This window comes from Torulaspora delbrueckii, chromosome 5, assembly GCF_000243375.1.
Source record: "Torulaspora delbrueckii CBS 1146 chromosome 5, complete genome".
NCBI lineage: Eukaryota > Fungi > Ascomycota > Saccharomycetes > Saccharomycetales > Saccharomycetaceae > Torulaspora > Torulaspora delbrueckii.
In genome coordinates, this window is record NC_016505.1 from 592,117 (window position 1) to 607,188 (window position 15,072).

General features: G+C 42.5%; 6 protein-coding genes across 6 annotated transcripts; all 6 read left to right on the forward strand.

Annotated features, from left to right (window-relative positions):
- Positions 1-89: 89 nt before the first annotated feature.
- On the forward strand, positions 90-2,012 carry HDA2 (Hda2p; the record flags this gene model as incomplete). Its single annotated transcript, XM_003681721.1, has 1 exon — positions 90-2,012. The coding sequence occupies one exon, from the start codon at positions 90-92 to the stop codon at positions 2,010-2,012; it is 1,923 nt and encodes a 640-aa protein (XP_003681769.1).
- Positions 2,013-2,420: 408 nt separating this feature from the next.
- Positions 2,421-4,367, forward strand: TDEL0E03160 (uncharacterized protein; the record flags this gene model as incomplete). Its single annotated transcript, XM_003681722.1, has 1 exon — positions 2,421-4,367. One exon carries the CDS (start codon positions 2,421-2,423, stop codon positions 4,365-4,367), a length of 1,947 nt encoding a protein of 648 aa, XP_003681770.1.
- A 377-nt stretch (positions 4,368-4,744) lies between these two features.
- On the forward strand, positions 4,745-6,454 carry DPL1 (sphinganine-1-phosphate aldolase DPL1; the record flags this gene model as incomplete). The annotated part of the gene is made up of 1 exon (XM_003681723.1): positions 4,745-6,454. The coding sequence occupies one exon, from the start codon at positions 4,745-4,747 to the stop codon at positions 6,452-6,454; it is 1,710 nt and encodes a 569-aa protein (XP_003681771.1).
- A 199-nt stretch (positions 6,455-6,653) lies between these two features.
- BRL1 (Brl1p) lies at positions 6,654-7,994 on the forward strand (the record flags this gene model as incomplete). The annotated part of the gene is made up of 1 exon (XM_003681724.1): positions 6,654-7,994. The coding sequence occupies one exon, from the start codon at positions 6,654-6,656 to the stop codon at positions 7,992-7,994; it is 1,341 nt and encodes a 446-aa protein (XP_003681772.1).
- Positions 7,995-8,304: 310 nt separating this feature from the next.
- On the forward strand, positions 8,305-10,044 carry PUT2 (1-pyrroline-5-carboxylate dehydrogenase; the record flags this gene model as incomplete). The annotated part of the gene is made up of 1 exon (XM_003681725.1): positions 8,305-10,044. One exon carries the CDS (start codon positions 8,305-8,307, stop codon positions 10,042-10,044), a length of 1,740 nt encoding a protein of 579 aa, XP_003681773.1.
- Positions 10,045-10,961: 917 nt separating this feature from the next.
- On the forward strand, positions 10,962-14,735 carry SSD1 (mRNA-binding translational repressor SSD1; the record flags this gene model as incomplete). Its single annotated transcript, XM_003681726.1, has 1 exon — positions 10,962-14,735. One exon carries the CDS (start codon positions 10,962-10,964, stop codon positions 14,733-14,735), a length of 3,774 nt encoding a protein of 1,257 aa, XP_003681774.1.
- Between the last annotated feature and the right edge of the window lie 337 nt (positions 14,736-15,072).

Consider the following 15,072-nt stretch of genomic DNA (forward strand, 5'->3'; position numbering starts at 1 on the left):
TTCGATAACCTTATAGTAGTAAAAATTGTAAATTACAGGAAAGAATCACAAGTCAAATAAAAAGATATCTAGGCTTGTCTTATCCCAGGATGGTTGGCACTGCTGACGTTTCCTACTTATTGGTGAATCTCACACCGTTTCAAAAGGACTTGATTGAGATTTTGATATCATTAAACGCCAAGGCATTTGAAGAAGAATTTAATACTTCCAATGATCAAACCACGACTTCACCTGATGAGGATGAAAAAATGTATCCACGTTTATCTGGAAAACAGATGATGTACATGTTTGATAATAATTTCCGAGCTGTTGCTAATCATCCTTGTCTGTTGGTGGATCATTATATGCCAAGACAGTTTCTTCGAAAGGAACCAAACGAAAATTTGATCAATACGAGTGACAAGTTCAAGAGGCTTCAACAGTTGCTATTTGGGTTTATCGAGAGGGACCGGGCTCAATTCCCGCAACTTTTAAAGATATGTTTGATCTCACATAGTGTCCGCGAGTTAGACTTGCTCGAAGGACTGATATTAGGGCAAAGAGTGAGGATCAAAAGACTCTCGGGAACTTCATTGTACGATGAACGTCACGTTTATGATGAAAAGCCAACGATCACAAAATCGGGCGACAACGAATCGAGAGATGGAACACCATTTAATGAGTCGGGGGCTAATAGATACACAGGATATTCAAGAGATGATTATGATTACTCATTGAAGAGACAGAAAAGGAACAACAACACGACTAAAGACGATTGGATTTTCCTCACTACAACAGCTCATCTAATAAATGACCCTTCGTTACTGAATGACTATGAAATCGATTACATCATTAGCTTCGACCCTTTACTGGACCCATCTTTGCCAGCATTAGAGAGAATCAATATCAAGGCAAAGAAAAGTATTCCTATTATCAAGTTTTTGGTGGCTGACTCCCCTGATCATTACATCCTGGCACACACTCCGAAGGGAGAGTACGGTCAGTTTGAAGATGTCAAGAAATCAATCAACCATTTTCTGCGCACAAGACATTTGAAGCGTGATGGAAGTGATGAAGTGGACTATCACAAGATTGTTTCTTCTCTTTTAAGAGGTGAACAGGTAGCGGGTTTACTTCCTGACATCGAATTGTCGCCCATAGAGAACAGTCCCTCATCATATGAGCCTCTTATGACCCCGTTGAAATTCTCCGAGCATCACCTCACGGTCGATAAAGCTGTATATGATATGAAATCGTACCAGTCGGAGCTAACGAAACGGGTCGTAGAGAGACTCTTGGATGTTCAAAACGAGTCGCAGCACATGATTGAATTTTTGGCTAAAGATAAGCTTCGAGAAACGGAAAGACAAAATAAGTTTGACGAGATGAAGGCGGATATTGCTGCCAAGTTCAAAAAGTTTCAAGAGGTTGAAAAGACAGTCAATGACTCTGAAAAGAGGTTGGAAAGGTGTCAAACAGAGGCCGATAAATTAGATCAAAGACTGCAAACACTGAACAATGACCAGGACGAATTGAAAAGTCTTACCAGTTTAGAGAATGAGGTCGACGTAACAACTACCATTCGCGAATACACTGAAAGAAGCAACAGGCTGCAATCAGAACTCGAACAACTTGAAAAATCTAATCAAGAAAAGAGCAACCAAAACGAGCAATTAAGAAGTGATTATCAACATAAATCTTCTTTGGCTGCAGAGCAAGCTCAACGTCTAACAACCTTGAAAAGTTCCCAGGAGCAATTGATCAAAGATGCTACAGGTCCTGCTCCTTCAATTCCCACGGAAATGCTAAGGAACCAGGAGAGCCGGCTGAAAGAAGAGCTCAATATCCTAAAAAAGCAAGCTCAATTTTACAATGCCTATATCAACAAAATGACAACCCGATATGATCTAAAATTACAGTCTAATGATGACGGAAATTCATTAAATTCTTCCTCTTCCTCGCTAAATGGTAGATCTTCCGGGCATAGCTCCCGATTCCGCTCTACAAGATCCAACACTCCCACCTATACCTAGGTGACTAAAAGCTCGCTCACTGAAGGTGCTCTAGCTCTTGTTGATCGTTTAAGTTCCCACGTGAGCTTTTCAGGTTCAGTTTTCCACTTAGTTACTATGGGAAACGCAGCTGAAGACACAGAAAAAAAAGCCAAAAGTGGGAAACAAGATGGGAATAAAGTGTTCAAGGTAAACAGACTGCTGGCGTCAAGCTTTAAACTGTTTTAGTCTTGGCACGTGTAAGAATGTCAGCGATATGATCTGAGCAGTTAGTTCAACGTGGGAATATTGAAGACGTCTTATGAAGAAACCTTATGGATGATATACTGTTGAGGAAGTTGTATTTAAGGCTTGGCAAATTTGAAAAAAGATTAATCACTGAAATTTCGTCTTGGGGTGAGAAAAAATTGAGATTGGACACAATACTTGATGTCTCTTTTAGGCCTTTTAGTTTGGGCTTACGCCTTGGTCTTTGTCAGTGGTTCTCCTGTCGATAATGGTGATGAATCGCTGGCGAATATCTTAAACACTTTCCAAATTATGGACGATAAGGATGTTACCGTTGCAATTTCTCATGCTTTAAAAGAAGCTTCTTTGACCAATGATACTTGTGGTGCTTGTACTGGTAGACTAGCTATTGGTAAGTCTTTGTCCCTGGTGAGACCTGATTTGGTTCCTGCAACTTTTGAAAAATGGTGTAACGATAACAAATATGCCTCTGAGAGTACTTGTGCCACCAACTACCATAGAAACACTGTCGAAGCTAGTACTACTGGTAGTAACTTTGCCGATATGTTGCAATTGATGGATCCTTACGGATATGATGGCCAATTGTACTGTTATTACAAAGATAGTGGTGCTTGTCCCAAGCCAAAGACTCCAAATGTGAGTTTGTCGCACTTGTGGCCCGCAAAGCAGGATAAGCACAAGGTTGCACCTGTTTCTAATGGCAGTGATACTTTCAACGTCTTACATATTTCTGATTTTCATATCGAATTGGATTACACTGTTGGTGCTGAAGTCAACTGTTCCACTTCTATGTGCTGCACTCCTCACTCTATTAACGCGAAGAGCAATGCTTCCGATAGCAGTGCTTCAAATTGGAACTCGTTTTACGACGGATCCCACTACATGGACTCTAACTTCAGTTTTGTCCGTGGTGACAAATTGTCAAACCCATTCCAAGGTGTCTCTATACCAGCTCCTTCTTTTGGACACTACCACTGTGATGCACCAGAGCTTTTGATCAACTCTTCTTTGAACAATGTCGTCGATTTTGCTAAGAAACAAAAGCTAGACTTCGAATTTGCAATCTTCACTGGTGATCTAGTCGATCACGATGAAATCCGTTTCACTGACTACAAGATGACTGTCAAATCTGAACAGTACATTATGAGAGATATGAAGAGCCGTCTGGGTGACATGCCAGTTTACCCAGTCTTAGGTAACCACGATACTTTCCCATACGGTGAGTTGGCTCAAGAAGGTTATGGTTTTTCTAACAAGGATTCCTGGAATGCTGACATGCTTGCAGATATTTACGAAGATTACGGATGGCTAGACCGCAAGCAAGCTGATTACGCTAGGCACCATTACACCGGTTTCTCCGTCAATACTAAACAAGGCTTGAAGGTTATCTCTTTGAACTCCAATGCTTTCTACAAGAAGAATCACTACTGTTATTGGAACTCCACTAATCCAGACTCCTTTGGCCAATGGGAATTCTTGATTGACGAGTTGGTTGAAAGTGAAAAGAACGACCAAAGAGTCTGGATCATTACTCATATTCCACCAATCAGTGACTCGTTACCATTGCCATCCAAGATCTTTGGTGAAATTGTCGAAAGATTTAGTCCTTCCACTATCGCAGGTATATTCTTCGGTCACACTCATTTGGATCAATTCAACTTGTTGTATGCAAAGGATGTTAAATCCATCGACACTATTGTTAACATGGCCTGGATTGGACAAGCCGTTACCCCATGGGTCGAAAACAACCCAGCTTGGAGATACTATGAAGTTGATTCTGAGACTTTCTCCATCATGAATTCTTTCAACTATTACTCTAAATTGAACGAAACTTTTGCCAACGAAGGTCAAGAACCAGAATGGTTGTTTGAGTACTCTGCAAGAGACGTCTACAACGTAACCTGGCCATCTCAAGCTCCATTGAATGCTTCTTACTGGCATTTGGTCGCTGAGAAGATCAAATCTGATGTCAGTTACAGACAATTATACGAAAACTTGGCCAAGAGATGGTCTCCATACGTTCCAGACTGTTCGAAGGGTAAGAACTGTCAAACCGACTACTGTTTCCTATCTACATTTGTTACAGATGATTACGACAAGTGTGTAGCCCAGTTGAAGAGTAACTGATTGATTAGACATGCCATGATAGACACAATTACTTCCCCGTTCCAATTTTAGTTCTTGTAGATATTATCTACCACTTTTAAGTATATTATACCCATTATAGAATAAATCAATTCATTTTAAGAGCCTAAAGTAGAATTTCGTAGTAATTAAAAGACTACGAGCCGTTAAAGAACGCTTAAACTGCTCATTTTTTCATTTCGCTGCGGGTTGACATTAGCGAGCGTCGCTTCACCAAAATCTACTCGGATTTCATGAACAAAGGTAGATGAATTGAGATGCGTTCGATTTCGGTTGATACTAGCAATTTACTCTTTTACACTTGAGGTTAGCTGTTGGATGGGCTGCAATAAGGTGAGGTGAAATCTCGTTTTGACAGAATGAAGGTCGAAGTTAACACCTTTTATATAGGGGATGAGCTAAAGCTAAAGGAAATACTTCTTACCGGATATGCATACTGCAGAAACTATCTCCAGACAAGTTCATGGATTAGCATTCTGAAGGACTATTTGCTGCTAGTTTTTACCTACAGGCTCTTGAACTTTGCTACCTTCCAGTTGAAAGTCTTTGGGCTCCGCGGTTCATTAGGCAATCTATATCGTTCCATCACATCAAGTTTCTTTAAATGGCTACTGAGAAGCTCGCTGATGAAGAGCTCTGTCGATGTTGAGGTTAATAAAGCCACCAGGAGTATTGAGAGAGATTTGATTAAGAATGATGCATCTTTAAAAGATTTCGAAGAGTTACCAGCTGTAGGATTATCGGAAAAAACGCTCCTCGAGGAATTGGATTTGATGGATTCTATACTTCCCCATACAGAGTGGAAGCGCGGAAGGGTGTCGGGAGCTGTTTACCATGGCGGTGATGAGCTCGTTCATTTACAGAGTCTAGCATTTGAAAAATTCTGTGTTGCTAACCAGCTGCACCCAGATGTGTTTCCTGCAGTACGTAAAATGGAAGCTGAGGTGGTTTCAATGACTTTGAACTTGTTCAATGCTCCGAAGGATACCGGTTGTGGTACCACCAGCTCTGGTGGTACCGAATCTCTCTTGTTAGCATGTTTGAGTGCCAAGATGTACGCATATCATCACCGTGGCGTAACAGAGCCTGAAATGATTATTCCTGTCACTGCTCATGCAGGTTTCGATAAAGCTGGTTATTATTTTGGCATTAAAATACATCATGCCAGACTGGATCCCGTAACGTTCAAAGTGGACCTTAAGCAGGTTAAAAAATTCATCAATAAAAACACCGTGCTTCTGGTAGGTTCAGCTCCAAATTTTCCCCATGGTATAGTAGATGACATCCAAGGTTTGAGTGACCTGGCTTTACGTTACAAAATCCCACTTCATGTCGATTGTTGTTTGGGATCTTTTATTGTTGCGTTTATGAGCAAGGCTGGCTTCAAAGATTTGGCTCCGTTTGACTTTAGAGTTCCAGGAGTAACTTCAATCTCCTGTGATACTCACAAGTATGGCTTCGCCCCAAAGGGCTCTTCCGTGATCATGTACCGTAATAACGATCTCCGAATGCACCAATACTACGTCAGTACCGATTGGACTGGTGGACTTTACGGTTCACCTACGTTGGCGGGATCAAGACCGGGAGCGTTAGTTGTGGGGTGCTGGGCAACTATGATCAGCATGGGACAGAAATGTTACATCGACTCCTGTAAGGAGATTGTCAACGCATCGAGAAAATTAAAAGCCACAATTCAACGGGATATTCCAGATCTAAGAGTTCTGGGTGATCCCATATGTTCTGTAGTGTCTTTCACTTCTGACAGGTATGACGTTTACGAACTGGGGGACAAATTGGCAAAAAGAGGTTGGCATCTAAGTTCGTTGCAAAAACCGCCCGCTCTACACCTGGCTATTACCAAACCAAGTGCAAGCTCCATAGATGAACTAATTGAAACCTTGAAAGAACTTGTATCAGAAGCGAGGAAAGATCCGGATTCTAAACCCTCCTCTGACGGCACTAGTGCCTTGTATGGTGTCGCTGGAAGCGTCAAGACTACCGGGGTCGCTGATAGACTGATTGTGGGATTTTTGGATACACTATTCAAGCTGAAGCCAGCAGATTCGTAATTAAATAGCGTATTTTATCATATACGATTTAAGTAATAGCAGAGCAATAAAGAAAAAGCTCTAGTTGAAAAAGTTGGATCTAATGCTAAGCATATAAGGAATAAGTACGGCTGAAAGATACAGGTCGTGTTTAATACAAGTATTAATGGATAGATATCCAGTCAAAGGCCCTTTGTAGTCATCATTTTGAATTAAGAGTATGGAGCAATTTGGCAGTCTGAGCCTTGAAGATGAAATCGATCAAAAAGCTCGAGATGAAGACTTGATGAGCATTTCAAGGCTAACTATCTCTGATAATACATTTAATGTCTCTCCACAGCTAATGAGCAGGTACATGCCCCATTTTCCAGCACTTCCTTCGCCATTGAGGAACTCTTTTAGTTTTGTGGAGGGCGATCAGATGGAGATTGATGAATGTGAAGATGGATTGAGTATACGAAACGAAAATAATGATACCAACCCAAGTACTGATGACAGGCAAGAACCAAGAGTGACTTTTGTTATGCCCGATGTGAGACATGGACGTGAGAAGAAAAGCAGTGCAGTGAGAGAGGAGGTTGAAGAAGTAGAGGAGGACGACAGAATAGATCCCAAAGAGCACAATGAACAAAGAGAGGATGGAACCAGCAGCACAGCCGTTATAAAAGCTTTATTGTCACCGACGTCCCTAGGAGTAGCGGCAGCTACAAAGATCGATGGCATACCGTTAGAGCCACCAAGAGAGATCGGTCACCTCAACGACTCTGTCGAGTACACCAGTGGTCATCAATCACAACAGATAGATATAGACACTATAAAACATGATCTTAGGGCTCGCTCAAAAAATCAACCAATCCACGTCTCGATCAACAACCATCATCACTATTACCCTTCATACGCCGAGCCTCAGATGTCACAACCACCACTACACGAAGACAACAGGTACCGATTACCTGTGCCTTGGTCAGCGGAATCCCATCCGACCTCTAGAGGCTCCTACGCGTTCATGTCGTACTTACAACTTTTCCTCAATGCAATCACTGTCACAGCCATAGTAACAGTGATCATTTCATTCTTCAAAACACTCAAGGCAGACATCAAATCAACGTGGGAACACAGGCGACTAGAGTTAGCTTACGAATCCTCAAGATGCCAGATCCAGTATCTGGCCAACAAGTGTAACCAGGGAGGCCGCCCAGCACTACAAGCACAATGCCAATCTTGGGAGCAATGTATGAATAGAGACAACGACATCTTCTTCCGTGCTCGTTCGACACTGAGTGCTCAACTCTTCGGCGAAGTCATCAACTCGTTCATAGAACCCATCGGATGGAAAGCTCTCCTAGTAATATGGATGGGCATAGCAGTATGGTTATTCTGCTCAAACTTTTTATTGGGCTTTGCACGAGCCAAGAGTTATTACGGCGAACCTTCTCAAAGGATCATGACATCATCGTCACTAATGCATCGACAAGAACCCGAATTTCTCGGACAAAGCAGGGAACATATCAAAGAAGATTCGCAGAATACATTGATAGACCTCCCCAGGGCCCATCGGTGATCTATCCTGACCAAGAACCATAATTTCAGCATTAACGATGAAAGCTTATTATCAAGGCATCGGGGGTCGCTTTCCTCGTTTTTCGCATCGGGACACGAATCCCGTTCGCGTCTAACGCTAAGTTCCACATAATTAAGGCACTTGTCCATCAAAATAGATAGATAGCATCAAGGCTAGCAGCATATCGGTTGATATATAAACCTGTAAAACGTTAAGGAAGTACTCTGACTGGTATACCTTATTTACCAGTTTTCCGATCTTCAAATTGGAAGTGTTTTTCATTAAGAATTAGCAAAAGTTGAAACGGGCCATGTTGTCGAGAATAAGAACTTTACAAGCAACTCGTCAGAGTGTTAGATATGTTGCACAATTGTCTAACTTAAGTACACCCAAACAGATTGGCAATGAGCCTGTTAAGCCATTTGGTTGTACTGATACGAAGGATTGGGATTTGTTACGTGCTTCTTTAATGAAATTTAGAAGCTCTTCTTTGGAAGTTCCACTGGTTATCAACGGTGAACGTCGCTATTACAACGATAAAGAAAAGCGTGGTTTCTTTCAGCAGACAAACCCTGCAAATCACGAACAGGTACTAGCAAATGTCACTCAGGCTGGTGTTAAGGACGTCAAGGATGCCATACAGGCAGCCAAAGCAGCTAAGAAGAAATGGATGGAAATGCCCTTTTATGATAGGGCTGCAGTTTTCTTAAGGGCAGCCGATTTGGTGTCCACTAAGTACAGATACGATATGTTGGCAGCTACGATGCTGGGCCAAGGTAAGAACGTTTACCAGGCGGAAATCGATTGTATCACTGAACTGGCAGATTTCTTCAGATTCAACGTCAAGTACGCTAACGAATTATACTCTCAGCAGCCCATCGAGTCTACTTCCGGCGTGTGGAATAAAGCGGAATATAGACCTCTTGAAGGATTCGTCTACGCCGTGACTCCTTTCAATTTCACTGCGATAGCTGCTAACTTGATCGGTGCTCCAGCTCTGATGGGTAACACTGTGGTATGGAAACCATCTCAAACAGCTGCATTGTCCAACTATCTTCTTTTGACCGTTCTGGAGGAAGCAGGTCTTCCAAAGGGTGTGGTTAATTTCATCCCCGGAAACCCAATTGAAGTCACTGAGGAAGTATTGGCTGATAAGGAGTTCAGCGCATTGCATTTCACAGGTTCCACTTCAGTATTCAAGCAACTATACGGGAAGATTCAAGAAGGTGTTGTCAGCAATGTTTACAGAGATTACCCAAGAATTGTTGGTGAGACAGGAGGTAAGAACTTCCACTTAATCCACCCCTCGGCTAATCTCCCACACGCGGTGCTATCTACAATCAGAGGAGCTTTCGAGTTCCAGGGCCAGAAATGTTCTGCAACTTCCAGGGTCTACATTCCCCAATCCAAGAGCCAGGAGTTCCTGAAGGACATGGCTGGCACTTTGCAACAGCAGAATGTCACGCCCGTGAATACTTCGGCTGGTACTATCAGTGGTGGAGACCTACACGGATTCGTGGGCCCCGTGATTCACGAACAAAGTTTCGACAAGTTAGCTTCTGTCATCGACCAAGCAAAGAAAGATCCAGAGCTCGAAATCGTATTCGGAGGTAACTACGACAAATCTCAAGGCTGGTTCATCACTCCAACGATCATCAAAACCACCAATCCAAACCATCCATTCCTCTCCACCGAGTTCTTCGGCCCTATCCTAACAGTGTACGAGTACCCAGACATTGAATTTCCACAAGTATGCAAACTAATCGATTCCACCAGTGTCTACGGCCTCACAGGCTCCGTCTTCGCCAAGGACCGTGAAGCGATCAACCAGGCCAGCGAAGCACTCAGATACAGTGCCGGTAACTTTTACATCAACGACAAGTGTACAGGAGCCGTTGTGGCCCAACAGTGGTTTGGTGGTGCAAGAATGAGCGGTACAAACGACAAAGCCGGCAGTGGTAACATCCTGAACCGGTTCGTCAGCATCCGCAACGTCAAGGAGAATTTCTACGAGATCACAGATTTTAAATATCCATCTAACTACGAGTAAATACGTATGTAGTAGCATTATATAGTGAGAATCCTTATTTCGTATCACTTCAGCGGCTAAATTTTTTCGGGGTGGCGGCGCTTAAACCCCTAAAAGGCGAGACGATCAAGGGTGCTTTCAAGGGAAGAACATACATAAATAAGGCAAGACCTGTGCAAATAGTCTTTCTTTCCACTTCTTTTGATAGTTCGCCAAACAGGTGCCACTTTTGGTTTGATTGTATGTTCAATGAACCCGTGTTGGCCATTTTTTCATCAATAATTTACTAACAAGGAGTTGTTTCTTTCTCTAGGTTTTGAGTGTGGTCATAACTCTGAACAACAACGTCTATCCATTCATTTAGGTGGCTTTCAAGAGTCGTTTCACACTTTTGAGTGTCAGGATTCCCGTTTTGCTAGTTAAATTTGCCACTGGCCTCAAAACTCCCCAGAAAGGTCGTTTTCAGCGGCGTCATTTCTCGCAGGTATAGAACCCCCGTTTCTAATTGAAAAAGTGAAAGAATTCATCGATTCATCGAGGTCTAGTTCTTGTGAGTGGTTTAAGATACTGTTATAGGGAGTATAAAGGAAAAAGGTCCTTTTTTCAAAGAGAACGCTTTATAGAAAAATCCAACCCCCTGAGTTAATCAGTCAGAAAATTTAAATCAAAAAAGTTCAATTTAGAGTAATTGATCTGTTCAAGATTCTCCACTATTGTTCACAATTCTTTATTGGGCTATTTAGGGAAGCTTTATCAGTTTCCGGCCTTTTTTCCTATTTTATTTTTTGCACTGACTCGACTTTGCAGTTAAAGTTGGAAAAGTCAAAAAAAAGTGAGGACTGGGAAATTTTCGAAAGTAATCGATTATACAGAGTCATCGTTGGTTCTTCGTCTGAATCTTCTGAATCGCAAGGCTGGTTAAGGTACGTTCCTTTTAAATGTCGAATCACGGTTCCGGCAATAGGAACCAAGAAGGTTCCCTATACGTTCCTACCACTGGAGGTGGAAAGGACAAACCGGAACATATTCACGTCGCCCATAGGAGATCTCAAAGTGAATTGACCAATTTGATGGTTGAGCAGTTTACTTTGCAAAAACAACTAGAGATGGTGCAGGCCAAGCAACAACAGCTGTGGATTCACCAGCAACAATTGGCCCAACAGACGGGGCAATTTGGTAACTCGGGGAACAGCAACCCTCAGGGGAACCCAAACTTCTTGCCACCCCATCCTCATTTCAATAAAGGTGCTGGTAATAGTTCTAGTGGAGGTTCTTCCGGTAACTCCCCCGGTTATAGAAGCAGATCGCATTCTCGAAACAATTCTGGATACTATGACAGCGGTAGCGGTAATAATAGCAGTACCCCTTACGGCCATAAGAAGACCAATTCGCAATCAAGTGGATTCGGACACGCTAGAAGGCATTCACTGGGTTTGAACGAGGCAAAGAAGGCAGCAGCTGAAGAGCAGGCAAAGAGGGTTGCTGGTAACGTGACCGTCAAGATCGATACTACTTCTCCTACCATTGGTAGTAATGAGGGTTCTGAGCAAGAGAATTTTGCCTCACCTAACGCCTACAAGTTTCCAGCACAGGGTCAGGGACACCGTCGCACGAACTCGTCGAGTCAATCGTCTTCTTTCAGATTCCCACCTCCACAGTCCCAATACAGTCAAAAGGAAAACGACAATGACGGTGATGATTTCACTCCAACTTCAACGGGTCATCGTCGCTCAAGATCAAGAAATACCGAATTTTCCCCTGGTATCAATTCCAATTGGAGGAACCAATCTCAATCTCAAAATCAGGTCCAAGGTCAACAGCCATCTCCTTTTCACCATAGGACATCTAATTCTAGGGATTTTAGTGTAAACTCGTTCAATAATTTGGAACCTCCAGCTGTTTTCCAAGCAGGTCATAAGCACAGGGGCTCTAACGCTTCTGTTCACAGTTTTAACTCACAAAGTAACAATGGAAATCCTAATGCCAGAAAATCGTTGTTCGCGCCATATTTGCCTCAGGCTAATATTCCCGAACTGATTCAAGAGGGCAGACTGGTCGCTGGTATTCTACGTGTTAACAAGAAGAACAGATCTGATGCTTGGGTTTCTACTGAAGGTGTACTGGATGCCGATATCTATATCTGTGGTTCCAAGGACCGTAATAGAGCTTTGGAAGGTGATTTGGTTGCAGTTGAGCTGTTGGTTGTCGATGACGTTTGGGACTCCAAGAAGGAGAAGGAGGAGAAAAAGAGAAGAAAGGATGCGTCAAGTCAACATGAAAACATTCCTTTGAACAGTAACGATGACTACCACAACGACGCCAGTGCAACAGCTACTACTACCACTTTAGGATCTTCGCCATCCTCATCCTCCGGAGGTGATGACACAACAATTGCTGGTGGAAAATCATCTGGTGACAATGATGAGCAATCACCAACCAAGCAAGGAGTAAGGAGAAAGAATTCCTTGAAGCAACGGCCAACTCAAAAGAAGAATGATGACGTCGAAGTGGAGGGCCAGTCGTTGTTGCTAGTTGAAGAAGAAGAGATCAATGATGATTTCAAACCACTATATGCAGGACACGTCATTGCTGTTCTGGATCGTATTCCGGGTCAACTATTCAGTGGAACTCTTGGATTATTGAGACCATCTCAACAGTCTCATAACGACAACAATAAGCCACAACAAGCTCCCAAGATTGTTTGGTTCAAGCCGACCGACAAGAAAGTTCCATTAATTGCTATTCCAACTGAATTGGCTCCAAAAGATTTTGTGGAAAACGCTGATAAATATGCTGATAAACTGTTCGTTGCCTCCATCAAACGTTGGCCCATTACCTCATTGCATCCTTTCGGGATCTTGGTTTCTGAGCTAGGTGAAATTAGTGATCCAAATACAGAGATAGATTCCATTCTTAGAGACAGTAATTTTTTGTCGAACGAATATCTTGATCCAAAGGATCCTAAATCTGAAAAATCAACTTTCCATTCTTTGCCGATTGCCCAAGAAGATCTCGAGTCAAGAAGACAGTTCACGGACCAAAACACCTATGATATTTTAGCCATTACAGAGTCCGCAAATTACTGTGATTTCGCTGTGCACATCAAAAACAATACTGACGACGCAGGGTCCATCGAGCTTGGATGTCACGTTGTCGATGCAACTGCCTACATCGAGGAGGATTCTTCTTTGGATAGACGAGCAAGAAAAAGATCCACTGCCGTCTTCATGCCTCAGAAGTTTGTCGATCTTTTACCTCAAGCTTTAAACAAGTCTTTGACTTTAGCGCCTGGAAAGGAGTCTGCTTGTATTTCCGTCGTTTATACCCTTGATGGGAAGACACTGAAGGTGAAATCAACATGGATTGGAGAATCCGTTGTACAGCCTTCCGGTACCATTTCTGTTGATGACTTGAGCTCAAAGAGTGCTGAGGCAAATTCTAACCCGTCTGCATACATGTTGAAGAATATCGCAACATCTTTTTATGCGGAAAGGATCAATTTCCCAGCAGCTGAATTAACGCCTTTCTTACCACTAGCAGCAAGTTTAGATGATGAAAAAGTAAATGTGGATCTCAACATCTTAGACAGATCTTTGGGTTCTATCATTGTTGGTGAGATTAAGACCAAGCTGGATAGCTCTGTGGCAGAGAAGATTTACACAAAGTTAGGAGATTCTACTTTTTTGAGAAGGCAGGTACAACCCGTTCATACTAAGATGGCTTCTTTCAAGAAGAAAGTTAAGAAATTTGGTTTCGACATTGACGTGAGTTCAGCTGATACCTTGATAAAATCGATCCTACAAATCAAAAATAACGATGTGCGGACTGGTGTTGAGATATTGTTGTATAAGACAATGCCAAGAGCGAGATATTTCATTGCTGGTAAAGTAGATCCTGATCAATACGGTCACTACGCGCTAAACCTCCAACTGTACACCCATTTCTCTGCACCACTAAGAAGGTATGCAGATCATGTTGTTCACAGACAATTGAAAAGCGTGCTCAAAGGGGTACCTTACAATGAGGACCTTGATTCCTTGAAAATAACCTCCGAATACTGTAACTTCAAGAAAGATTGTGCGTCGCAGGCTCAGGAACAAGCTGTTCATTTACAACTTTGTAAAACCATAAACGACATGGGTAACGCCACGGGCCAACTTTTGACAATGGCTACAGTGCTGCAGGTTTACGAATCTTCGTTTGATGTCTTCATCCCAGAGTTTGGAATTGAAAAGAGGGTACACGGTGACCAACTACCATTGATCAAAGCAGAATTCGACCCTGCCAACCGCGTGATCGAATTGCACTGGCAACCGGGCGTTGACAGTGCCACATTTGTACCTGCTGATGAAAAAAATCCAAAATCTTACAGAACCTCCATCAAAAACAAGTATAGATCTAAGACGGCAGAAATTGCTGCGATCGAATACAACAAAGGCCAAAATGGAGAATCACTGATCAGCGACTCTTTGAGTGATGAGCTTTCCAAGATGAACTTAAAGGTTCCTAAGTTAAGACTGCCGGAATTGAGCCGCAACAAAGATCCTTTGGACAGTTTCTTGAGCACTGCGATCACAAGGAAGAAGAATGATAACTGCATACAGGAAGTGCACGAGCTGCAAAAGATACCAGTACTACTAAGAGCAGAAGTGGGCATGGCATTGCCATGTCTTTCTGTGCGGGCGCTTAACCCATTTTTAAGGAGAGAATGATTGAGTGCTCCGCTTTACACAGGACTTAAAGTGACGGTTGAATAGCACGTTACCACCGCCTTCAGACATTCTTCTCACTATCCTATTTTCTCTTCATTTATGTCATGACATCGTCAGATTTAGCTATTCAGGGTTTATAAATCTTCTATTTCATTCAATTTAATGTTCATCATCTAGTCAAAGTTACCTGCTTTAGGCAATCCAAGAAGTAAAAGGTTAACAGGATAGCTCTTAGAGTACATAGGGAGTACTTGGTATAAGGAAACAAACTGGATGGGCTCCATGAGAGCCTCTGGGTTTCGGAGGACCTTAAGTTATACTTATAAATCATCGACAA